This window comes from Apodemus sylvaticus, chromosome 20, assembly GCF_947179515.1.
Source record: "Apodemus sylvaticus chromosome 20, mApoSyl1.1, whole genome shotgun sequence".
Lineage (NCBI taxonomy): Eukaryota > Metazoa > Chordata > Mammalia > Rodentia > Muridae > Apodemus > Apodemus sylvaticus.
The window spans coordinates 54,674,776-54,700,683 of NC_067491.1; the positions used below are offsets into that span (position 1 = coordinate 54,674,776).

General features: G+C 45.8%; 1 protein-coding gene across 2 annotated transcripts; it reads right to left on the reverse strand.

Annotated features, from left to right (window-relative positions):
* Positions 1–9,383: 9,383 nt before the first annotated feature.
* Positions 9,384–23,334, reverse strand: LOC127670397 (zinc finger protein 709-like). 2 transcript variants are annotated; one of them, XM_052164752.1, is made up of 4 exons: positions 23,189–23,334; positions 14,641–14,767; positions 14,383–14,443; positions 9,384–11,744 (listed from the first exon to the last, which is right to left on the reverse strand). In XM_052164752.1, the coding sequence occupies exons 1-4, from the start codon at positions 23,189–23,191 to the stop codon at positions 10,253–10,255; spliced, it is 1,683 nt and encodes a 560-aa protein (XP_052020712.1). In that variant the 5' UTR covers positions 23,192–23,334; the 3' UTR covers positions 9,384–10,252. The 2 variants fall into 2 exon arrangements, with proteins under 2 accessions (XP_052020712.1, XP_052020711.1); XM_052164751.1 differs by having other exon boundaries at positions 9,384–11,747.
* Between the last annotated feature and the right edge of the window lie 2,574 nt (positions 23,335–25,908).

Genomic DNA, 25,908 nt, shown 5'->3' on the forward strand with positions numbered 1-25,908 from the left:
CAAAAAGTAATGTCTATACTCCAGTTCCAGAGCTGCTGGGGGGTTGGGGGGGAGCACTTGAGCTCTGCTAGGCTGTGCAGCTAATGGACTGAGGCATTTTGGAGTCTCCTATTTCTGCACCAAGAAATGATGTCTGCTCTGTCAACCATGCAGGTGGATTTGGGTGATGTTCTGTAGCAGGCGCCGCTCCTGGAACCTTAACTCTCATGAATGAATTCTACCTCACACCCTGTACTTGGCAGGGCAGGAGCAGCTATCATCTCAGGGATTCTTGTTTTCATCTAAGGATCTGGTGCCCTTGATGGTGAACGCTGAACCGCTTTCACTCTGCAACTGCCTGACTGAATATCTACTTGGAACATCTCAGCTGGTCTGCAATATATACCAGAATCTCAAGGAAATGGGCTCTAATGCCAGTCAAGGAATGGACTTGGCAGTAAGTACAGGAGCCAACAGGCAGAGAGCAAACTTCCTTCTTCTATGTCCTTTATATAGGGTACCAGAAGGTGTGTCCCAGACCAATGGTGTATCATCCCACCTCAAAAGATCTGGATTAAAAATGGGTCCTCCCAATCAGGCAGTGGTGGTGCACACCTTTAATCCCAGCACTTCAGAGGAAAGGGCAGGCGGATCTCGTGATTTTGAGGTCAGTCTGGTCTACAGAGAGAGTTCCAGGACAGCCGGAGCTACAATTCAAACCTGTATCAAAAAAAAAAAAAAACCCAAACAAACAAACATAAATAAACAAACAAAAAATTTTAAAAAAGAGAGAGAATCTTATCACTTTAAATGATTTAATTAAAAAAACTAAAACAGAAAACAAACAAACAAACAAACAAAAGGCTCACAGATGTGTCCAGCTGCTTGGGGGTTTAGTTAATTCCAGATGTAGTGAAGTAGTTAGCAACCAAGAACAGTCATCACAGTGTTCATTCTAATATAGCCCAAAGAAGGCAAGAACTAGCCGGGTGGTGGTGGTACACACCTTTAATCCCAGCACTTGGGAGGCAGAGGCAGGCGGGTTTCTGAGTTCGAGGCTAGCCTGGCCTACAGAGTGAGTTCCAGGACAGCCAGGGCTACACAGAGAAATCCTGTCTCGAAACAAAAAAAAAAAAAAAAAAGAAAAAAGAAAAAGAAAAAGAAAAAGAAAAAGTCAAGAACTGTCAGTATTTGTGGAAAGTGGAAAACAGTAGCAATTCTACTGTAGAAAATGGTTTACCATTTAGCAAAGAAAGGCAAACACCAATCCGTAGCACACAAACTCATTCAACAAGGCCAACTCTGCCTTGATGATACCCCTCCTATCCTACCACAAGGACTGCTCCTTCGTGACCGACTAGAAGGGCTTGCTGAGACCGTCTATAAACCGATGAAGCCCCAAACCCTGCCAATCATAGGCATAAATGAATAACCCTCTTCACTAGTGTAGCTACATCGTATTTCTCATGAATAAATTTTTTACTCCATTAGTTCAGTCTTTCAGACAGCAACTATTATGATTTCCATATAAAGAATTCAATTCAACAGGACACAGAAAAACCCTGTTTCAAAAAAAAATCACATACAGACACACAAAAAGTCACCCAGTATGGGGAAACATATAAGTATACTGATCAAACTACACGCATCTCTCTCAATTAAACACTAATCCTGTCAGAAACTATGAAGAATGTTCTTACTGATAGGAAGCATTCACTTAGTGAATGATTTAGTGCTACAATATGTTACACATACTGTGTTCTTGGACATGAGTGGGAGACTGATACTGGTTTCTTGGTTGGAATAATGACTGGAGAAAAATTACGAAGTCAAATATGTAACAATATAAGTATGAAAAGCATATATATAGAGATACACTGTCTCAAAACCCAAACTCAAACCAACCTGTTAAGGCCTAGGCTATTGCTGCGTTTCTAGCCGGCCATTTTATGCTGTTCCTAATATTACAAGGGAACTGTCTCAGACGCTGTGACCCCTGTTACAAGGAAGCTTGCTCGTGTGCTGTTGCTAGGAAACTTTCTCATGCCTGAATTGATTGCATATTCTGTTATGTTCTGTGCTTTGGTGCTCTTAGAAGCCAGTCATAGTGGAAGAGAGTTAGAAGTGCCTTGTATAGATAGCCATAAGAAGCTTGGACCAGGGAGCTGGAGAGATGGCTCAGCGGTTAAGAGCACTGACTGCTCTTCCAGAGGTCATGAGTTCAATTCCCAGCATCCACATGGTGGCTCACAACCATCTGTAATGAAATCTGATGCCCTCTTCTGGTGTGTCTGAAGATAGCTACAGTGTAATCATATAAATAAAATAAACAATTCCTTAAAAAAGAAGAAGAAGAAGAAGAAGAAGCTTGGACCAGAACCAACTGCCTCAGCATTTCCTGCACCCGCATATGAGCTTTTATAGTTTTTGCTTTTATAAGTTTCCCTAGGGATGGACCCCGACATAATTAATATAAGACTTCCGTTTTGAATAGGGGGTTGTGTAAAGTTTTAAGTTCCCAAGACCTCCCTGGGAAATGACATCCTAACTGGCAGAGTCAGTCACGTATGTGGGTTACTGGCATCCTGGTTAGCAAGCTAAGATATGAATGTTAGGGAAGGCAAGACCCCTGCCACAGCTGAATACCCCAGCCAATGAGGACACGACAAATATGCAACGAAAACATGTTCCTAAGGAAGTCCCCTATCCCTAAATCCTGATTGGTGGGATAATTTGGCACAGATGTTTCTGGTGTTTAGGCTTCAAAGCTCTGTAAAATCCTGGCTCAACGTTGCAGTCGGGTCCTGAGCTTGGTCTGCGGCCCTGATCAATCAATCAATCCTGGGGTAGATGCTTGATAACTGATCCATGTCTGAGATCAGCGTTTGTGTGCTGGTTTGTGGGTGGGGCAATTCAATTCTTGGGCCCAATGTAACCAAGCAACCACAACGAGAGAGAGAGAGAGAGAGAGAGAGAGAGAGAGAGAGAGAGAGAGATCATTAGTATAGGAACTGCCTTTTGTTTTGTTTTGCTTTTCAAGACAGAGTTTCTCCTTGTAGCCCTGGCTATCCTAGAACTCTTTCTGTAGCTCACGCTGGCTCTGAACTCAGGGATCTGCCTGTCTCTGACTCCTGAGTACTGGGAATCAAGTCGTTCATAACCATGTCTGCCTCAATTGGGAATTTCATAAGGAAGGGAGGCATAGAACATAGTGACCTGGCAAGGGTCAGGGTCAGGGTAGGAAGGTTGGAGGGAGTTAAGCATTAACCAAAACAAAGTAAACCTGGAAAGCCCATGTAAAAACTAACTTTGTTGTATTAAATTAAAAAATAGACGTTTAAAAAAATTAGACGAAAGCAGAACATGGTGGCACACAGCTTTATTCCATGCACTCAAGAGGTAGAGGCAGGAAGCTCTCTGAGTTCAAGGCCAGCCTGTGCTACAGAGAGACAGAGAGGAGGAGAGACAGAGAGAGAGAGGGAGAGTTAGTTCCAGGATAGCTAGGGCTACACAGAGAAATTCTATCTTTAAAAAAACAAATAAATGATAGATAGATAGATAGATGGATAGATAGATAGATAGACAGATGAAATATTAGAGAAGATATGAAAGATATGCATGAATAAGTAATGTTGCTCTAAAGACTTGATTATTAAGCAAAAGGGCTATTACCAGAAACTCTATGGGAGTTGGTTGTCAGGCATTTCCTGGGCCCCTCGAAGAGTACAGACTTCTGTTAACCTGATGCTGCTGATCCAGTATCTCCTCTCAACCTCAGTTACACACAACTTCATTTTAATCTCATTCTTCTTTCAGATTATCTAAATGAGTTACTGTCTAGTTGTGTTTTTTGCTTAGATATATTTCTTGGCAAATGGCAATTGACTCCTCTCTCTCTGTCTCTCTTTCTCTCTCTCTCTCTCACTCTGTGTGTGTGTGTGTGTGTGTGTGTTTGTCTGTCTGTCTCTCTCTCCCCCACCCCCAGGTTGCCCAGCAGAACGAGTTGGCAAGCTCTTATTACTGATGTCACCACACACCACAGATGCGCTATAGAGAACACCAGTTGTACACTTTCTGATAGCTATCTTCCATATGCTAAAGGTGCTATGCAGGCCGCTGGCATCGAAGGGACAGGAGTGGTCTTACCTAGGTATGAACTCAGTGAACTACAGTACTAGCCTGCCGTGAAGATATGCCCACTGGTAAAACAGTGGCAACATATGTTTTGGTAACCAAATACGTTCTCATGGAATGAAGGCCTTTTCACAGAAGGCAGCTCGTGCCAGGGACTATAAATCCAGTAAAACAAAATGAAAACGAACAAAAGCAACATGGCCTATGACTGAAGAGGTCTTAGGTCCTAGGGGTTAACTTACAGAATGATAGCTAAATAACTGTAGGCCATAAATATTTATTTCTATCCACAACAAATGCTACATTGAGTCTTAACCCAAGAAGCTTCCCTTGAGCCCAAGAAGTTTGCAATGACCTGCAGTTAATACAGAGACTCATGGATGTAGGTGCTGAAAGTAAATGACAGCCGGGCGTGGTGGACACACCTGTAATCCCAGCACTTGGGAGGCAGAGGCAGGCGGATTTCTGAGTTCGAGGCCAGCCTGGTGTACAGAGTGAGTTCCAGGACAGCCAGGGCTACACAGAGAAACCCTGTCTCAGAAAACAAAAACAACAACAGGTTCAAGGAAGGCTCTGTGGTCACTCTGAGATAAATTATCTTTCAGGTTTGGCAGAAAGGGACATGAGAAGAGAGTCATTGGGTGAGTTATAATATCAAGCCTCAGGCAGCTATAACCTAAGGCACAACCTAGAACCACAGGCAGACCTAATCTAAGCACCGTCTGAGTGAAAGAGCAGTAGAGAAGGAATCGACTTGATCCCTGGAGCTGGGTGTGGTGGTGCAAGCCTTTACTTCCAGCTCTGGCGAGACAGAAAGATTTCTGAGTCTGAGGTGAGCCTGGTTCACAATGTGGGCTTCAGGACAGCCGGAAGAACTCCACAGAGAAACACTGCCTAGAAAAGTTCAACTCCCCATCCCCCACAAAAGACGAGAGAGCATGACTGAGCTATCCTGCATCCAATCATTTTCCCCACCTTAACTGCAGGTGAGGTTTAGTTCATAACCTGAGTCCATTCATTCCGCTCTACCTGCAGAAACAAGATGCCCCGGGTCTGGAGTTCCCCAAACTCTCCATTCCCAACCGAACCGGAAAAAAAACCAAACCAACAAAAAGCTTGAACTGATGGTGGCCGTCTGTGTAAGTCACTAAGCCCTATTAGCTGCACTAAACACATCCAGGGAATAAAGCGGTCCTTCGCTATTCCAATAAAAGTGGTCTCCGCCGACTGTCATTGAGTCCCGATGCTTCTCTGCTCTGTTTTGTTTGTCACATTGAGGGCCACAGATATTCTGAGTAGCTGCGCCCTGAGACATTACATGGGGTGTGGCGAAGTTTTAGGGGGAGAGTGGGGCAGTAAATTAACAGCTACCATTCACGTAGATTCCACTCCCTCTTCTCTGCAAGAGTCCCAGTTCCACTCCTAAGGCGGCCCACGCACGACCCTCTGCGGACATCACCCAGATGGTAGGGACCCGGGCAGCGGGAGCTAAACTAAGAGACCTTGTATAAAATCAGGACCTAAGCTCTGTCTGATAGCCCAGCTCCACCCAGCATGATCCCAGAAGCAGCAGCAGGGGTCTGCGGGGTCAGATCAGACTCAGCAGCGCGCAGGAGATCGGCGCGCAGGAGATCGGCGCGCAGGAGATCGGCGCGCAGGAGATCCGCGCGCAGGAGATCGGCGCGCAGGAGATCGGCGCGCAGGAGATCCGCGCGCAGGAGATCGGCGCGCAGGAGATCCGCGCGCAGGAGATCCGCGCGCAGGAGATCCGCGCGCAGGACATCGTGTATCCTTTACAGTGTGCAGACTGCAGCCGCCTCCTCCCACACCTGGGACGCCAACAGCACTCACCATTTCCAGACTCTGTGCGTCCTGGTGTCTGCCCGCTGCTCCTGCAGTCAGTGAAGACGACCTGGGTATCCAAGGACTGTGCTCTAGGATTCTTTTAAAGAACAGAGGGTACAGGAAATGTACAGTAAAAGAAATAGACCTGATAGTGGCAGATTGCCTCACTCATGGAGCATACTTCTCCTTGGCCCCGTACACTTACTCAATCAAATAAGACCACCATAGGTCAGCGAGCCCTTGGACCCGCCTCCCCAAGCCCTCTAGAGGATCAGAAGAAGCAACTTTTACTAGGCAAGGTGGAGCTGAAATTACAGACTCTTGAGCTCTCCAGATCCCAGAATCCTGGTGACATCCACGCTGGAGCCCCATTGAACACCAGCAGGGGTTGATGAAGTAATCACACGAGCGGGGCGTGAAAGCAATGACAGACCTTGGGGCTCGGTGGGAAACTCCTTGCAGAACTATAATCAGTGGCTGTATCTGACTTCCTACTCGTTGGCTGCTGTGGTCTCCCTCAAAGCCAATTCCAAAGGCCAAGTATTTTCCAGGAAGACTGCAGGGCTAGATAGGCATCTTAATGGTGTAAGGGTCTAAGAATGAGACCCGGGACTGAAGTAGTATGTAAACACAAAGAGTGTTGTACTGTGCAGAAGCCAGCAGGCTGGGATCTCCCATTACCAAGATAGATGGACCCCCGAAGTGAACTTGCAGACCTGGTTTAAAGCACATTAGGGGAATTCCAGGGTAGGTGGCCTCTATCTTAATTCATTGAGTTCAAATACAGGGGCATTCTAGAGCCATTATGGGGTGTGGCGGCTGGACACTGCTGCTGACCCATTGTCCTTACTTCAGGTCAGGTGTCCGGGCAGCTTCTGACTGGCTGCCTGAAGCCTGGGTTTTTTCTGGTAACTGACTTGCCTGGACTTGTCCAGTTCTTGGAAACAGATACTTAGGCCTGTCTCCTGAACTGCCAGTTTGAAGCTTGTCATGGAAACAGCGTAGCCTTCTCAGTGGTAGAGCCTTTGCTGAGCTTATGTGAAGTCCTGCGCCCAGCCCTCACCACCTCCAGGCCTACATCAGAAACAAAACAATCACAAAACTGGAAACAGAACGCTTTTCTGAAGCATTTCTTTTTTTTTGATTTTGTTTACATGCGCACGACTGGGTGTGGGTCTGAGAAGTGAGAGCAGGGCCCCCGGAGGCTTTCGGGTGGAACCGCGTTTGCCATCCCTGCTGCTGTACCACATGCTTCTCTTTGTTGTGGTGAAAACAAGTCCTGGGGTTAATGCGAATGTTAAGATGCTGGGCCAAGGAGCTGGGAACACGGCTTCGTGACGAAGCCTCTGCTGCTTTTGGGCAAGACAGGACTTCTGTTCCCAGCACCCACCCCTGGAGGTTCACAGCTGCAATTCTAGCTTTAAGCATCATCGTTGATCCCGAGATTCGCCAGAAAAAAACAGCTTCACCATTTTGGACCAAACATGAAGCAAGCTTTATTAAATATTAAATACTGGCCAAGAGATGGACTTTGGACAAGACCATTCCCTAGAATTTCCCGGCTAAGAACCGCCTCTAGCCAAGTGTTGTGGGGCTCATTAGGCAAACCTATAGGCCACCGTACTTTCCCATGAGGCTTTGCTATTTCCCGAGAACTACAATTCCCAGTATTCCCGGAAGTTGCATAGTTCCTAGGCAGGTTGGACTTGCAGGATGGTTTTGGACTTTACAGCATCTAATGTCCTTCTGGCCTCTGGGGATACTTCACACACATGTCCATACTTTCTCATATACTAAGTAAAAAAAAAATCTGCATGTTAGGTTGAAAATGGAGACGTTAGAGACGTTAGAAAAAAATGAATTGGAAAGGTTGCTTCTGAATAAAAGACTGAACAACTATTGGGAAGGTAGAGACATGTGAATCTCTGAGTTTGAGGCCAGCCTAGTCAAAAAGCCAGTTCCAGAATTCCTGTCTGCAAAAAGACGGAGGCTGGGTGGGGTGGGGGGATGAGATCGTCAAACTGAGGGCATTAGAGAAACAAGGCTAGTCTTACCGGCCTCTGACATGTATGAAGCTCACCCACCTGGGAGTTACATACAGGTACTGTGTCCTTTTATATGTTCTTGCACAGTTCCTGCTAATTTTATATCAACTTGACACAGGCTGGAATCATTTGAGAGGACGGAACCAAAACAGCAAAATGCCTTCATAAGTCTGGATGTGGGCAAGTCTGTAGAGCATTTTCTCACCTTGTAAAAGATGCGGGAGGGCCCAGCACATTGTGGACGGTGCTATCCCTGGGCTGTGGTCAGTGAGCAGCACTCCATCCACCTTGGCCTCTGCATCAGCCTCCAGGTTCCTGCTGTTTGAGTTCCTGTCCTGACTTCCTTTGATGATGAACAGTGATTGGGAATTGTAAGCCAGATAAACTTTTTCTCCCCAACTTGTTTATCACAGCCATACTCAGCAACTATTTCACACAGCTAATGCATCTAACTGCAATGGACTGAACTGTAGGTATGGATGGCCTCAAAAAGCATCCACCGTTTTACAAAGAAGATCGCCCCAAACCATTCAATAGACAAGGAGGTCACCAAGCCAGACTGCAACAGCATCTTGACATTTCTGACTGTTGATGGTTAGAATGATTGTCTGTGGCTAAATAAACTTGAAGCTGCTCTTAGGTGTTTCAACTATCAGAAATTAATGCATTTGCCCACACATGTACACGAAAAAGTTAGAAAGGGAGATGGGGTTAGGGAGGGAGGGAAAGAGTAGGGGGGACACTAAGACACACGTTCTTCAATACCTATAGTTTGCCTATAGCTTGCCTGGTATGTGGCTTTTGACTCAAGCGTTCTTAAACAGTCCTTGAGATTTCTTCTGGGCTCACTTATTATAATCAAGATATAATCCCTCAAAGGGGAACCCAGTTCCCTTGGAATAACAGGAATTCATTACGTTCAGAGAATTCTGAAACTTGGAATCCTTCTCACAAGCTTCCCGAGTAGGATTCCTGTGCCACCATGCCTGGTCATAAGTGACAGTCAGCCAGTCTCAGCCCTGGGAAGACTGATCACCAGAGGGAGCACACAGACTTAGTGGGTGGGATTGTCTGACTAAAATCAAGTATCTCTTTTAATCAAACATGTTTCCCAAACCTTGCTATTTCTTAAATTTTGAGTTGAACCCAGAAATCTTCCCACATGCTTTCCAATGCTAGGAGTTCTCTCAATGCATTCTTTTTAAGTGCTACCAAAGTGGTAATGGAGACTACAAATCCTGTATGTACACATTTGTTACACAGTGAGTTATTTCATGTCTATTTAAAGAGAAACCTGGGATGATTGAAAGTTTTGTAAGATTCTCTTTACGTCTTAAGACACTGTTCTATTGCTGTGAAGAGATACCATGACAAAGGAGCTCTTATAAGACAAAGCATTTAATTGGGAGCTTGCTTACAGTTTCAGAGACGCAGACCATCAGCATCATGTCTGGGAACATAAACAGTAGCTGAGAACTATATGCTGATCCGCAAAAACAGACAGAAGGAATGAGTAACTGGATCCGGCACAGGCTTTTGAAACTTCAAAGCCTACCCCCTAGAGTCACACCTCCAAAAAGTTCACATCTACTGCAAAAAGGGCCACACCTTCTAATTCTTGTACGCCTTTCAAAACAATTCCACTCCCTGGTTATTAAACATTCAAATCTATAAGTATATTTGGATCATTCTTATTCAAATCACCACACTGTATTCGAAGGATTTCTCTCCAAATGACAACTACAATGTTTCTTGAGCGCCCCCTAAGAATTAAAGGCTTTCCACATGGTGTGCATACGGTTTCTCTCTAGTGTGAGCTATTATTGCACATCTTCTCCACAACGAGAAGAACTGTGAAGACTTTATCATGTGGCTTGAGGCATTTCTCCAGTGTCTGCTTCCATGTATTAGAAGAGAATTTCTGGGACTGGAGAGATGGCTCATCAGGTAAGAGCACCGACTGTTCTTCCGAAGGTCCTGAGTTCAAATCCCAGCGCCCACATGGTGGCTCACAACCATCCCTAAAGAGATCTGATGCCCTCTTCTGGTGTGTCTGAAGACAGCTACAGTGTACTTACATATAATAAATAAATATATCTTTTTTTTTAAAAAAAAGAGAGAATTTCTAGTAGTAACACGTACATGGATTCAAAAGGATACCGTCTCTCAGATTGACATTTCCCCACACAGCCAGCATAACCGACCTCATGGAGTTTGACTCAGTGAGAGCTACCAGAGAGTTTCTCATGTCATCGACTAACATCCTTGTCTGTTCTACTATGAACTGGCGCATGCCTCCGCAAATGAGTTGAACTCAAGAAGCCTCTCCCGCACGTCTCGCACTCATAGGGCCTCTCGCTACCGTGGATGCGTTCGTGGACACGAACCTCAAAAAGGCGACGGAAAGATTTCCCGCAGTGCTTACACACGTAGGGTTTTTCTTCACTGTGCATTATTTTATGCTTCCGAAGAGAGCTGTCAGAACTGAAAGCTTTCCCACACTGCACACACGCATAGGGCTTCTCTCCAGAGTGGTTCCTTTCATGGCTCTGAAGGGAGGAAGAAGAAGCTAAATCCTTCCCGCACTGCTTACACCTGTAGGGATTCTCTCCAGTGTGCATCCGATTGTGGAACTGAAAGGAACTGTGATTGTTGAAAGACTTCCCACACTGCTTGCATACGTAGAGTCTCTCGCCAGTGTGAGTGCTTCCGTGTCTTTTCAGGTTACCAGAGCTACCGAAGGTTTTCCCGCAGTGCTTACACACGTAGGGCTTCTGACCAGTGTGAATCCTTTCGTGTGTTTTTAGGGAACTGGAGTAAGTAAAGCCTTTCCCACACTGCTTGCAAACGTAAGGATTCACACCACTGTGAGTTACTTTGTGCTTTTGAAACTGATACCAAAACGTGAAGGCACTCCCACACTGCTCACACACGTAAGACTTTTCCCGAGTGTGGGTGAGTTCGTGTGATCTGAGGTAACGAGAAGCAGTGAAGGCCTTCCCACACTGCTTACATACGTAGGGCTTCACACCAGTGTGAATCCTTCTGTGTATTCGAAAGTAAGTAGCATCAAGGAAAGTTTTCCCACACTGTTCACACACATAGGGTTTCTTGGTATTGTGACTCCTCATCCGTCTATGGCAAGAAGAACCAGGAAGAGTTCTTGCGTAATGATCAGACAGAAAAGGATCCTCGCTTGTGTCAGTTCTCTGATGCCTTAAGAGGTTACCAAACCGAGCAAATTCTTTCCCACACAGTTCACACACGTAGGGCTTCTTCACGCTGTGACTCTTCTCACGCCTTTGTAAAGGACTGGGATGAGTGAAGCCTTTCCCACACGGCTTGTGCACGTAAGACTTCTTTGAACAGTCATTTTGTTCATACGTTTGGCCAGATTTGAAACAAGGGAGGTCTTCACCACAGGTTTTGTTTTTAGAAGGCTTCTCTCCAGTGTGAGTGCTTCTATGCATCTGAAGGGGTGAAGGAGAATCGGAGCTGCTCCCAAACTCCGTATGTTTATACAGTGTCTGTCCATAGTCTTGGTCTTCATAAGGTCCTACCTGATGCTTCACTGGCACACCCGGGGATGAATGGCCAATTCTACCTTCTTCATAGACACACTTTTCAAATGTAGCAAGTCCTGGACAAGATTTTGGGCTCACAGAGTGCCCTGGATCGCAGCGGAAGATTTCTGCACACTGATGAATTTCATTATCGTCAGTGAATTTCTCCACCAGGGGGCTGCTGAAAAACAAATGAAGAGACCATGACTAAGACAGTGTTTACTAATAATTGAATGAAAAAATGCTGGTTTCACCCTGGGAAACAGTTTGTAACGTGTTCAGACTATGTGCTCTCCAATCCACTAAGAACAGCTATGATAGAAACAGTGGGATTAAGTATGATGAGGTGTGTCTCCTTGAGAACACTAAGCATTCGCACAGCATTTCAACATCTATCTTTGGAACATTTGGATGTGCCATGGTATCAGTCAAGTCACCTTCTGTTTTGTTTTGTTTTGTTGTTGTTGTTTTTCGAGACAGGGTTTCTCTGTGTAGCCCTGGCTATCCTGGAACTCACTCTGTAGACCAGGCTGGCCTCGAACTCAGAAATCCACCTGCTTCTGCCTCCCAAGTGCTGGGATTAAAGGCGTGCGCCACCACTGCCCAGCACCTTCTATTTTTAAATACTTTCAAGACCATGAAAAAAATTGACAGTAAGTCATTTCCAACTTCTCTCCATGGCTGGTGAAAAAAACTCAACACAAGTTTTAAAAATGTGTTCATCTAAGGCTGGAGAGCTGGCTCAGTGGTTAAGAGCACTGACTGCTCTTCCAGAGGTCCTGAGTTCGGTTCCCAGCAACCACATGGTGGCTCACAACCATCTGTAATGAGATCTGACACCCTCTTCTGGTGTGTCCAAAGACAGTGTAGTCACATACATAAAATAAATAAATACATCTTAAAAAAAAAGATTAAAGAAATGTGTTCATCTCCTATGTTTGTGGGTGTGTTACTGTGTTTGTGGGTGTGTGCTAGAGCACACGGGAGATGCTCAGGACAACTTTCCGGAGTATTCTAGGCTTCTACGTGGTTGAAGCAAGTGCTCTCTGACAAGTGCTGGGACTACAGATATGTGCTGTTTTATGTGGGTTCTGAGAACTGATTCCCACATAATGGAATATGTGGCCTACTGTTACTGCCAGCACTGTTACTGCCTAGGCAAATTTTTTTTTATATCATTTTGAAATGATGAGGTGTGTCCTGGCTAGTTTTGTTTGTCCAACTTGATACAATGTAGACTCATCTGAAAATAGGAAATGTGGGGGCATTTTCACTGTCAATCATCAGTGTGGGAGGGACCAGCCAACTGTAGGCGGTGTCATCCCTGAAGCACCAGGTGGTCCTGATTATTTAAGAAAGCAGGCTGAGCAAATCAGTAAGCAGTTTCCTCCATAGGTCTCAGCCTCAGTTCTCTGAGCCCCTGACTGCCTTAGTTCCTGCTTTGGTTTCTCTTAATGATGGACTGTGACAGGACATGTAAGCCAAATAGACTCTCCCCTCCATCTACGTAGAAGGTTGAGCCTCAGGTACAGTGGACAAATAAAGGAGACACTATAGGGTAGGGTGACATCCCAGAACAACAAATGATACAGCACTGGCCTAACCCTGGGACACCACCCGTGTACTGCTGGTAGCACCTCTGAGAAAGGGGAATTGTCCAAGCCCTCGGGAGCCCAGGAGACGGTGTGTCATTTCCAGGGCCAGGAGCCTAATGTTTATACTGTGGAAATTGGTATCCATTTGCTTTGATTGTGACTATGTCCTGGTTCTTACCTACTGGGGTAAGAAAGCATGTAACATTCTTTTTCTTATTTTTTTTTTTAATATTGCAAGGATCCACAGTTCAGAGACTTTTTGAAAGCAACACTTGGTTTTTAAGGAGCACTTGGATTTATAAACTGCTGAAATTTCTTAAAACTGTTTCTCATGTTTTAAACTGTGATATTAATATTAACATGACAACTTGTAGACAAACAAAAAGGACAGGACTGATCGTGGTGAAATACTGAGGTGTTTACAGGCCATAACGACAGAGAATCGGTTTTGCTAGTTAGTACTTTGTCAGCTGGACAAAACCTAGAGGACTGCAGTTGAAAAAAAAAATGTCCTCAGTGGCCGGGCGGTGGTGGCGCACACCTGTAATCCCAGCACTCTGGGAGGCAGAGGCAGGCGGATTTCTGAGTTCGAGGACAGCCTGGTCTACAGAGTGAGTTCCAGGATAGCCAGGGCTATACAGAGAAGCCCTGACTCAAAAAAACCCACAAAAATTAAAAAAGTCCTCAGTGAAGCCCATAGAGCATTTTCTTTGTTGATGACCCAGCCTGCTGTGACAGGTACAGTTCCTGAGGAAGTTGTCATGAGATACCCACATTACCTGAGCAAACCACCCACCGGGCAGGAGAGTAAACCGCAGTCCTCTACAACCTCTGCTTCAGTTCATGCCCTGGCTTCCCCTGATCACGGACTGCTAACAAAGGAGAAATTAACCCTTTCCAGCCCACGTGGCCTTGGCTCGTGGTCTTGAGTCCAGCAATACAAAACCAATCTGAGATATACTGCATGGCATAAAGTATGTATTATATGAGCTACAGTAGTAATACATCCCACATGACATCAACAAACACACTCTAGTTGTTCTCCATTTTGTAATATTTGGCACCTCCTGGTGCTGATGTGTAAAACACAAATTTTGGGAGAAATTTTCTGGAGATGAAATTGGTTTGATGCTTGACGTCAAGTACATCTTTGGCTTCTTTGTGGAAAGTCCTAACCTAACAGCACTCTGGCATATGGCTGTCTCGTGGTAAAGAAGTTACCTTAGTTTTCTCCATAGGTTTTCAGACTCATTTACAACTCTCTGTTTGCACGACTTGTTTCCTAAAATGCAGACATAGAAAACCAATTACTAATTATTAATTAGAGGAAAAAGTTCTAAATGCCAGCTAAATGCATGGTGTATCCCATTTGACAAATTCTCCCCCAATTCCCTTCTCCATATTCCAATTCGTACATCAACGCTGGTTAACTAGAAATGCCTGTCCTTGACGATCACAAAAGCCAACGCCCGTGTGTACCTAGAAAGGTCAGGTTCCTCAGGGTTTCCTGCATCACATCTTTGTACAGCTGCTTCTGGGATGAATCCAGCACAGCCCACTCCTCCTTCGTGAACGTCACGGCCACATCCTCAAAGCTCACTGACTCCTAAAAGCACACAGATACATTTCCAGGAAAGTGAGCCTCGTGGTACCGCAGATGTACACAGAATTCATAAACGGTGGCATGACACTCTGCCCCACAAGGGTTCAGGCTGTCCTGGTCATCACACCCTGCAGCTCATACAGACCACGATCCCACAGTCACAAATGCTAAAAGTCAACTGGAGCTTCCCGGGAAAGAAACATCAAAGTAAGATGAGCTCTCGTGCAGATGACTGTGCAGTTCCTCTTTCCGCACTGCAACTTTCTAACAACTGTCATCCCAAGTTCTGTTGTCTAATGCCCACCAGGGCTCAGTATCGGCTGTCTGCAGAACGTGTGTACTTGGGCACAACAGTTCTCCTGGTATCTGAGAACTGAGATCTGGAGGGATTCCTTCCCATCAGAGCTGTACAGAGTGGGGTGGATTTCTCAAGACAGTTGATGACAACTATACCCTAAGTTTAAAACAACATCCTCTTCTCCCTATGAGTACTAGCAGTGATCTCATGGTGATCACAGGGATGCTATCTGCTTCAAACCCAACATATTGTCTGTTGTGTATTGTCTACCTGGGTAGGTAGACACTACTCCTATGTGTTTAAAACCCTGGTTTAGTGTGCAATGTGGGTAGAGAGTGTGAGCATGCCACAGAACTCTAGTGGGAGTCAGAAGCATCTTGTAGGAGTTGGTTCTAGAGACTGAATTCAGACCATCAGGGTCGAATAGCTTGTGCCTTTACCCACTGAGCCAACTCATCGGGTCTCTACTGAATACTTCTTCTTACAGCTTGTTATAAACCTGAATACATGGTCAGTGATTGCACAAAAGGCAAATATTAGAAAGTGTGTAGTTCAGGCTGGAGAGATGGCTCAACAGTTAAGAGCACTGACTGCTCTTCCAAAGGTCCTGAATTCAATCCCCAGCAGCTACATGGTGGCTCACAACCGTCTGTAATAGGATCTGATGCCCTTTTCTGGTGTGTCTGAGGACAGCAACAATGTATTCATATACACATAAATAAATCTTTTTAAAAAAAGTGTATAGCTGGGTTCCTTAATCAAACAGCAAACAGGACTCATGACAAGCAGTTCTTCTTAATACTGTCCTAATTTTCTTTCTGTTTCTATGATATAGCACCATTACCAAATGCTACTTGGGCAGGAAAATGTTTATATGGATTATAGGTCAGTCTATCAGTGATGGAGATTAAGGGAGGAGACTAAAGGGAGTGTGCAGTCCAGAACTGGAGCAGAGAGCATGCATGCACACAGCTCACTGGTGTGTTGGGTTATCCTTCTCTTCCATGTTCCAGCCCCGATTTCCTGGGATGTCAACACCCACACTGGACTAGGCCCTCCTTCATCAGTGAACAACCAAGAAAATACCCTGGGGCTGAAGAGACGACTCAACTGTTAAGAGCACCAACTGCTCTTCCAGAGGTCCTGAGTTCAATTCCCAGCCATAATGAGATCTGACGCCCTCTTCTGGAGTGTCTGAAGACAGCTACAGTGTACTTACAGATAATAAAATAAATCTTTTTTAAAAAGAGAGAAATTGGAAAGCAGTTTTTGATGGCAGTCTCATGTTCAGTGAAAGAAATTTCAAAATGAAAATAAAAATTCAAAGCAAAAATCAGAAAACTTAAATATGCCATACATGGTCTAAGGAAGTTTGTTTAAAGGCTTATAGTAGATAAAACTATTTAAAATGACAGAATTGCCAAACGGGGTGGTACCCACCTTTCACCCAGTGTTGGGGAGGCGGAGGCAGAGGCAGAGGCAGAGGCAGAGGCAGAGGCAGAGGGATCTCTGTGAGTTCAGGCCAATCTTGTCTACAAGGTGACTTCCAGGACAACCAGGGCTATTACACAGAGAAACCCTGTCTTCAGAAAAAGAAAAAGTTTTCAGAATACTGGGATACATAGGACTGTTTATACTAATTATATGTTATTTCCCAATTTCCCCAGAGTTAATATTAATAGATTCCTACTGTATCAGTCAATGTGTTGGCTAAGAAAAAGCTACACCCAGGAGGAGGTGAATATAAACAATCTTATATCTTTAAAAAGATTACAAAGTTCTTTTAAATTAAAAAAAGCTGCAAGGGGCTGGTGATGGGCTCAGGGGCTGGTGATAGGCTCAGGGGCTGGTGATGGGCTCAGGGGCTCAGAGCACGGGCTGTTCTTCCAGAGGATCTGGATCCTTCCCTAGTACTTGTATTGCACCTAACTCCAGTTCCGGCATATTGATGGTCTCTTCTGGTCCTAGGGCACTGAACTCTCACGGTGCAAAAACATTCATGCAGGTAAAACACCCATAAATGAAACAAATACTTTTAAAGATTGTTTTCAAAACTTGTTTACAACTGTAAAAGAAGACAAATAGGAGCTGGAGAGAGATCCCAGTGGATGAGAACCCGGAGGACCTGAGATCAATTCATGCACCCACACCGGGCAGTTTACAACCGTCTGTAACTCCAGCGAGATCAGATGCCTCTTGCCTCTCTGGGGACCCATACTCATGTGCTCATGTTCACATAAAGACACAAACATATGGGTCATTAAAAACTAAATAAATCTTTAAAAAAATCCAGGGACTGGAGAGGTGGTTTGGCTAAAAGTATGTACTGGCTGGTTTTGTGTGTCAACTTGACACAGGCTGGAGTTATCACAGAGAAAGGAGCTTCGGTTGGGGAAGTGCCTCCATGAGATCCAGCTGTGGGGCATTTTCTCAATTAGTGATCAAGTGACAAGGGCCCTTGTAGGTGGTGCCATCCCTGGGCTGGTAGTCTTGGGTTCTATAAGAGGGCAGGCTGAGGGCTGGAGAGATGGCTCAGTGGGTAAGAGCACTGACTGCTCTTCCAAAGGTCATGAGTTCAAATCCCAGCAACCACATGGTGGCTCACAACCACCCGAAAAGAGATCTGACGCCCTCTTCCAGTGTCTGAAAACAGCTACAGTGTACTTAAATATAATAAATAAATAAAGCTTAAAAAAAAAAAAGAGGGCAGGCTGAGCAAACCAGGGGAAGCAAGCCAGTAAGGAACATCCCTCCATGGCCTCTGCATCAGCTCCTGCTTCCTGACCTGCTTGAGTTCCAGTCCTGACTTCCTTTAGTGATGAACAGCTGTGTGGAAGTGTAAGCTGAATAAACCCTTTCCTTCCCAACTTGCTTCTTGGTCATGATGTTTGTTCAGGAATAGAAACCCTGACTAAGACAAATTGTTACCAGGAGTGGGGTATTCCTGTGACAACCTGACCATGTTTTGGGGAGGATTGTGGAAGGACTTTGGAACTTTGAGCTAGAAGAGCCATTAGGATGTTAAGAGCTCTGTGGAAAGTTCTGTAGAAGCTTGGAAGATAATGTTAAGAACAGTACAGAAGATGGAGGCCTGGCTTGTGAAATGTCAGAGGGAAGATTAAAGACTCTTATCAGGGCCATGTTTCGATTATCAAGATTCTGTGGTTTTAGTTAGCTGAAGAATCAGCTGTGATTAATAAGATACCAGAACCACTAAAGCAAACCTTTGTGTTACTGGGACTATTGATGCTGGTTAGCTGGAGCTAAGAGATTAGCAGTGATTAAGAAGAGACCAGTATCACTGAGGTGAAATCTTCTGGGAAGTGTTTTCTGAGAGCACAAAGAAACTGTGTTCCAGAGATAGCCAAGGTTGTACCTCATGCTGCAGCTGTACTTGGTAATGTGTAAGAATCACCCAGGTGGTACTTGTTTGGAAGGCATGAAGGCATCATGAAGAACAGCTCAGGCTTGGCTCTGTGAGAGCTCATGGAAAGCCATTGGTGAAGATGCAACCTCAGTTGGAGTTGATGGCCTAGGACTGAAGGGGTCATGCAAAGGAGTTGAGGCTTGGCACCACGAAGACAGCCTATGAGAGGCTTTGGTGAAGCCTAGTTGCAGTGGAAGAACCCAGCATAGTGGAGATGCCAGTACCATGGGATGCCCACCAAGAACAGCAGTGGCAGCGGAGTGGATCAACCTGAACGTAGAGTGCTACAGAGGGCAGAGCAGGAGAAGTGACACCAGCTCTTTGGAGATGCACAGAAGATCATGTGTGGATCTCAGACACTGGGACAAGAAGCTGTGAAGCTGAAGTTGACTTGGGGACCCCAAGATGTTGAAGATGCCAGAGCCACAGGATGCCTGCCAAGGAAAGCTGCTAACAGGGAGTGGAACCAGCCCAGGAGACAGAACTTTGTTGAGGTCCACAAAGATGAAAAAGGAGTTGGAGGTCTGAAGACTGTTTTGCCATCAGACATGGAGATGCAGAGTTTGGAGTTTGCCCAGCTGGATTGCCTGGGGGATTACAGTTATGTGATTGGATGGATCTCAGAAGAGACCTTGAACTCTGGACTTTTAACACTGTTGAGACTACTGTAGACTGTGGGGATTTTGAAGTTGGACTAAATGTATTTTGCATTAAGCTATGTTTAGGTATGGCCCCATAGACTCATGTGTTTGAACAAGCCTATGGGGCCAGGGAGTGGAATGTGATTGTTTATATATGCTCGGCCCAGGGAGTGGCACTATTAGAAGGTGTGGCCTTGTTGGAGGAAGTGTGTCACTGTGGGGATGGGCTTAGAGAGCTTCCTCCTAGATGCCTGAGCATGCCCAGTCTGTTCCTGGCTTCCTTTGGATAAAGATGTAGACCCGACCCCTCAGCTCCTCCTGCACCATGCCTGCCTGGATGCTGCCATGCTCCTGCCTTGATGACAACGGACTGAACCTCTGAACCCGTAAGCCAGCCCCAAGTAAAAAAAAAATTTAATAAAACTTGCATTGGTCATGGTGTCTGTTCACAGCAATAAAACCCTAACTAAGACAAAGTGCTTACTGCTCTTTCTTTCTTTCTTTCTTTCAAGATTTATTAATTTATTTATTATATGTGACTACACTGTAGCTGTCTTCAGACACTGCAGAAGAGGGTGTCAGATCTCATTACAGATGCTTGTAAGCCACCATGTGGTTGCTGGGATTTGAATTCAGGATCTGTGGAAGAGCAGTCAGTGTTCTTAACCGTTGAGCCATTTCTCCAGCCCTCTTGTTGCTTTTCTAACAGAGCAGATTTGTTTCCCAGCACCCATACAGAGAGGCTGAACTGCCCGAAACTCTAGCACGAGGCATCCCACGCCCTCTTCTGGCCTTCTTGGGTACCACACACACGAACAGGGAAACACTCAGGCAGGCAGGCACATGCTACAGTGAGCTATTTGCAATTGATACCCACCGGGAGAGGGGAAGTCCCTTAACTCCAATGGCATAACACTGGGTGTAAGAACTACACTCATAGCCAGGCAGTGGTAGCACACGTCTTTAATCCCAGCACTTGGGAGGCAGAGACAGGGGGATTTCTGAGTTTCAAGGCCAGCCTGGTCTACATGGTGAGTTCCAGGAAAGCCAGGGCTACACAGAAAAACCCTGTCTCAGCCAGGTGGTGGTGGCGGCGGCGCACGCCTGTAATCCCAGCACTCTGGGAGGCAGAGGCAGGCGGATTTCTGAGTTCGAGGCCAGCCTGGTCTACAGAGTGAGTTCCGGGACAGCCAGGGCTATACAGAGAAACCCTGTCTCGAAAAAACCAAATCCAAAAAAACCAAAGAGCCAAAAAACCAAAAAAAAAGAAAAAAAGAAAAACCCTGTCTCAGGAAAAAAAAGCCCTCCCAAAAATAAAAAAATTAAAATAAAAAAATAACAACAAACAAACTACACTCATGCCAGACAGTTGGCACAGGCCTGTAGTCCTAGTACTCGGGAGGAAGAGAGGCATGGGGATCTCTGTGAGTTCAAGGAAAGTCTGGTCTACAGAGTGAGTTCCTGTACAGCCAGAGCTGTTACAGAGAAAAAAACCAAATAAACAAAAAGAACCATTTGGGGCTCAGGAATTGGCTTAGTGGTTAAGAGGAGCTGTTATTGTTGCAAAGGCCCTGGGTTCGATTCCTAGAACCCACACGGAGATGTTCACCAACTCCTCAAGCACCAGCAGGTGTGATGCACTGAGACACACGAAGGCCAAGCACTCATATACATTAAAAAAAAAAAAAGACAGTGAGATAGAGTCTCTGGAACACTCAGTCTTAAATTTAAAAATTTTTACCAAAAAAAAAAAAAATACGGCTATTCCAGAAGGATCAAGACAAGTGATTTTAGACACAAGGACAAAATCTATAAACCTGGGGAATAATTATATCCCTGAAAGTATCGGCTCGCTCAGAGAAGCCGCTAGGGGGCGATGGTCACCGGCTGTGCGCATTCTCGCCTCAGTGCTGTTCTGAAGAGTAGGTCCTTGGGCTGAAGAGTTGTCTCCGCGGTGGTGAAGAGAGCCTGCTGCTCCGTCGGTGGACCAGTAACCGCGACAGGATGGTAAGTCCCTTCTTATTATTTGTGAGGTCCTTGTGCTTGGAATGTAGGACCACGCATGCGCAAACACCCTTCCTAACAATTCTGTATTCATTCACGACAGAGCTTTCCAAATCCAAACTCTAAGCCTCAGCCATAAGCACCTGCACGGATCAGGAGGCAGACAATATTTAACGGATTTCCTTTAGAGTCTTCATGCTCTAGGGATACCCAGCCTGATCCAAGGCTTCATGTAACCCCCTAAAGACAGAACGAGCTCAGAGGAGAGGAAATGGCTTTCTGATCAGGCCGCTAACTATGGCACCATCCGTCATAGCAAGCTCCCGCTTTTTCTTTGCTTCCGTTTACGCATATTCGGCACTGTTTCCTCCTCCCTAAGAGAGAACAGTCCTCCTCAGCTAAACTCTAGGGAAGTTTGTGAACCTGCCCCTAGGGGCCTTCGCCTTACTGCAATACCCTTTCACACTCGGTCTCCACCTACCGCCATGAAAAATTTGCATTTTAAACCAACTCTTAGAAAAACTCCAAGGACAGTGACCCTTATGACAGAGGCCTGTTACAGGTTTGGCAGAAACGGATCTGAGAAGCGCTTCATTGGGAGAGTCCCAGGAACAGGCTCTGAAGGGAGAAACATCCTTCCATTCCGGAGGAATGAGGGGAGTTACTAGCTCAAAAAGGTTTAGGGTGGGGACAGGAATGAGAATTAGCCTAACCACTGGCAGTGCAAAAGACACTGGAAACGGAACTGATAGACTGGAGCTCTGAAGCTGGGTGCCCTAGTGCTCGCCTTTAATCCCAGCACTCCATGAAGAGGCAGGCAGATTTCTGAGTCTTGAGGCCAGCCTGGTCCAGCACTTGGGCTCCTAGACAGCCAGGGCTACAGAGAAAACTCCTGTCTTGAAAAGCCCCCCACTCCAGAAAAAAAAATTACACCGGCGCTGTGACTCTTAAGCCATCCTGCATCTGGAAGTTGAAAATCAGAGTCCACAGAGACTTGGTTCTCCCACCTCAGCTGCAGCTGCTCTTTGTGGGACTTAAAAGCCTCGGGTCACTAGGAACTGAGTCAGGCTGTGCAGGGCGATAGCCCCTAGTCACAAGGAATTGCTTTACCCCAGCCTGACCATTCCTTCTTCCTGCAGATAGAATATATCCGGATGCAGAAAACCGTCCACCCAATCCCCAGTCAAACAACAACAACAACAACAACAACAACAAAATAGCTGTAACTTCCTGGTGGCCATGTTTGTGTATTTAAAACTCTCCCAGACCTTCAAAAGCAATGTTTCTCAACCAGTGGGTCGCGACCCCTTTGAGCGGATTAGCACAGGGGTTCTCTATTAGATATCTTGCTTATCCGATATGTACATTACGGTTCATAACAGTAGCCGAATTACAGTTATAAAGTAGCAGCGAAAATACTTTTATGGGCGGGTTCACAACGTAAATGCTTGCAGCATTAGGAAGGTTGAGAACCTTCCTAACCAAGTGCTGTATGGGCGCTTGACTATGAAGTCCAGAGAGGATGGGGCCACTCGCTGCTCCGATATGTCCAACCCCCCCGCAAAACACACTCCCCCGACCCCATCTCTCTCTCATCCCTGGGAATCGCAATGTGCCCTGAGTAGCTGCGCCCTGAGACTCTGCATGGGGTGTGTCGAGATTTGGGCGGGGGAGACGAGGCTGTTATAGGACTCGTGTTCTAACCTTCGCCATCTACGTAGCTTCCTCTCCATCGCCGGCACAAAAGCCCCAATCCAACTCGCAGGCTTGGCCCCCAGGACCCTCTCCCCACACCGCTCGGGCTGCAGAGACCTTGGTTGAGAAGCCCAGCTGACCCCACACCCGCAGCCCTGAGCGCTCAGAGATGGGGAGAGCACGGCTCGGCCCGGTGGGCCAGCTCCATCCGGCGGGATCGGAGCCAGGCGAGACCCAGCGGAGCCAGGCGAGCTGAGCTGCAGACCCGCCCGGCCGCCTAGGGAGACCCGATCCCTCTGCGGTCTCCGTCTGCGGCTGCAGCATCCTCCCCATTTGTCTAACACAGCGGCCGAACGTACCATTTCCAGTCAGGGAGGGTCCTGGTGTCCCCCTGCCGCGCCTGCTGTCAGGGAAGGCGACTTTGAAGTTTAAGCCCGGCATCTAGGATGTACTTCCAAATAACACAAACGCGCCTAATTTGGGGGGTTAAGGAAACAGACCTAGGTCAAGTCCTTCATGTAAGAAGCGTACTCCTCATTGGACACTTGAGGCGCTAAAGTAATAACCTTTACCCTGATAGGCCAGCGAGCGCTCCAAGATACACGTTTTTATTAGACAAATTAGCAAACAAATTACACACTAGGCCCAAGCTTTCTATCCCTGCCTGGGTGAAAGCGTGCACGTAGGGGGAATTTGTCAGCTTGCTTGTAATAATGCACAGTGGGTGGCGCACGCCTTTAATCCCAGCACTCTGGGAGGCAGAGGCAGGCGGATTTCTGAGTTCGAGGCCAGCCTGGTCTACAGAGTGAGTTCCAGGACAGCCAGGGCTACACAGAGAAACCCTGTCTCAAAAAAACCAAATCCAAACAGCAATAACAACAACAATAATAATAATAATAATAATACACAATTGGCAATTTCTAATTCTTCCTCCTAAGAATGGGGTCAGAACAAGAGAGTCTCCAGACTCAGTGGTCATGGAGATGACTCAAAGACCTACTTTGAGCAGGATTAGGAGGAAGGGCCTTATTAAAGGAAACCCTCTGCCAGCCCCCATCTTCCCACATCCCACCACCACACTGCCAGTCTACCCAAGACTCTAGGAAACAGTCTACCAATAAAATTCACAAAAATAGGCAACCCGATTTATCTCTCATCCTGCAGCTTCAAAATAATAATAATAATAATAATAATAATAATAATGTTTCCCAGTTTCTGGGCCTGTTGAAGTCAGGGCCTCCCTGCCCTGCTCTCTACTGTAAGAACTGATTTTCATACCCTTTGCGATGTGTTCAGATTTGGAGGCCTTAATCTTTCAAACATCTGCTCATACTGTGTGTTAGGGTTTTATTGCTGTGAAGAAACACCAGAACCAAGGCAGCTCTTATAAAGGACAACATTTGATGGGTCTGGATTACAGTTTCGGAGGTTCAGTCCATTACTATAATGGTAAGCATTGTAGAATCCAGGCACACAAGGTACTGTAGGAGTTGAGAGTCCTACATCCAGAAGGCATCCAGGATACTGTCCTACAGGCAGCCAGGAAGGGACCCTTTCTGTACTGGGCAGAGCTGGAGCACAAGGAGCCTCAAAGCCCAAGCCCACAGTGACACACTTTCTCCAACGAGGTCATATCTCCTAATAGTACCACTCCCTGGGCCACGCCAAGCATATTCAAACCACCACAGGGTTCTTTAAGCATAACAGAATACACACACACACACACACACACACACACACACACACACAGAGAATGACTTACAGTCTGGTCTAGCTAGTCCAACAATGACTGGCTATGAACAGAAAGTCTGAGAATCTAGTAGTTGCTCAGGGCACAAGGCTGGATGTCTCAGCTGGTGTTCAACCGAGAACTAAAGAAATAGGTTCTGGGGGCTGGAGAGATGGCTCCGCGGTTAAGAGCACCAACTGCTCTTCCAAAGGTCCTGAGTTCAAATCCCAGCAACCACACTGTGGCTCACAACCATCAGTAACAAGATCTGACTCCCTCTTCTGGAGTGAATGAAGACAGCTACAGTGCCTTTACATATAATAAATAAATAAATCTTTAAAAAAGAATGCTGTAGTGTAGGGATGGATTTGCAGGCAAGGCAAGAGCAGGCAAGGAGTAAAAGTTTCTTTCTTCCATTCCTTACGTAGGCTTCCAGCAGAAGGGTGGTCCACATTAGATCTAGATTTAAGATCTGGACTAGGGTTGGGCGGTGGCGGCGCGCGCCGGTAATCCCAGCACTTGGGAGGCAGAGGCAGTCAGATTTCTGAGTTCAAGGCCAGCCTGGTCTACAGAGTGAGTTCCAGGACAGCCAGGGCTACACAGAGAAACCCTGTCTCGAAAAAACCAAAAAACCAAAAAAAAAAAAAAAAAAAAAAAAGATCTGGACTAGGGCTGGAGACAGCTCAGTGGTTAAGAGCCCTGGCTGCTCTTCCAGAGGTCCTGAGTTCAAATCTGTAATGGGATCCAATGCCCTCTTCTGATGTGTCTGAAAATAGCTACAGTGCATTCATATTAAATAAATAAATAAATAAATAAATAAATAAATAAATAAATAAATAGGAAAGATGTGGCTAAAGGTATGCCTTCCTATGTCAAGAACAGGATTTAAAAGCATTCCTTTTCTCCAATCAAACAATCTAGATTGTAGGTGTGGTTTTCTTCCTGAGAGCTCTGAATTAGATGTGTCACGCTGGCTCTCAAGCAGACCCACCGAGCGCGGTTTCCAGGTAAACTGAGTCTACACTTTCATTTTCCTTCGATGAATTTCTTTCTTATTTCACTGGGTTTTTTTCCCCCTCACCTCAGAATTTGGAATGAGGCAGGATTTTTTTTTTGATCCTATACTCAACCAATAACATAAAAACACACAAACAAGCAGTGACTGCTGTTCACGTCACCAAGTCATGGATAAAGTGGAAGTGACAGAAAAACTGACTCAAAATAATGGCAAAAAAAAAAAAATAAAAATAGAAAAGGAAAACACACATTAAACTATTAAACCCTTAGATGTGAGAGTGCAGTGCATTGTCCCATATGCTTGTGAGAAAGATTCAGACTGAGTTCTGTGAG

Excerpts from the sequence above, each read along its gene's own strand:
- LOC127670397 (XM_052164751.1), bottom strand. Across the intron at positions 14,444-14,640 it reads GAGGAACCTGACCTTTCTAG|GAAACAAGTCGTGCAAACAG; the intron begins GTACACACGGGC and ends TCTGCATTTTAG. Across the intron at positions 11,748-14,382 it reads AACCTATGGAGAAAACTAAG|CAGCCCCCTGGTGGAGAAAT; the intron begins GTAACTTCTTTA and ends TTTGTTTTTCAG.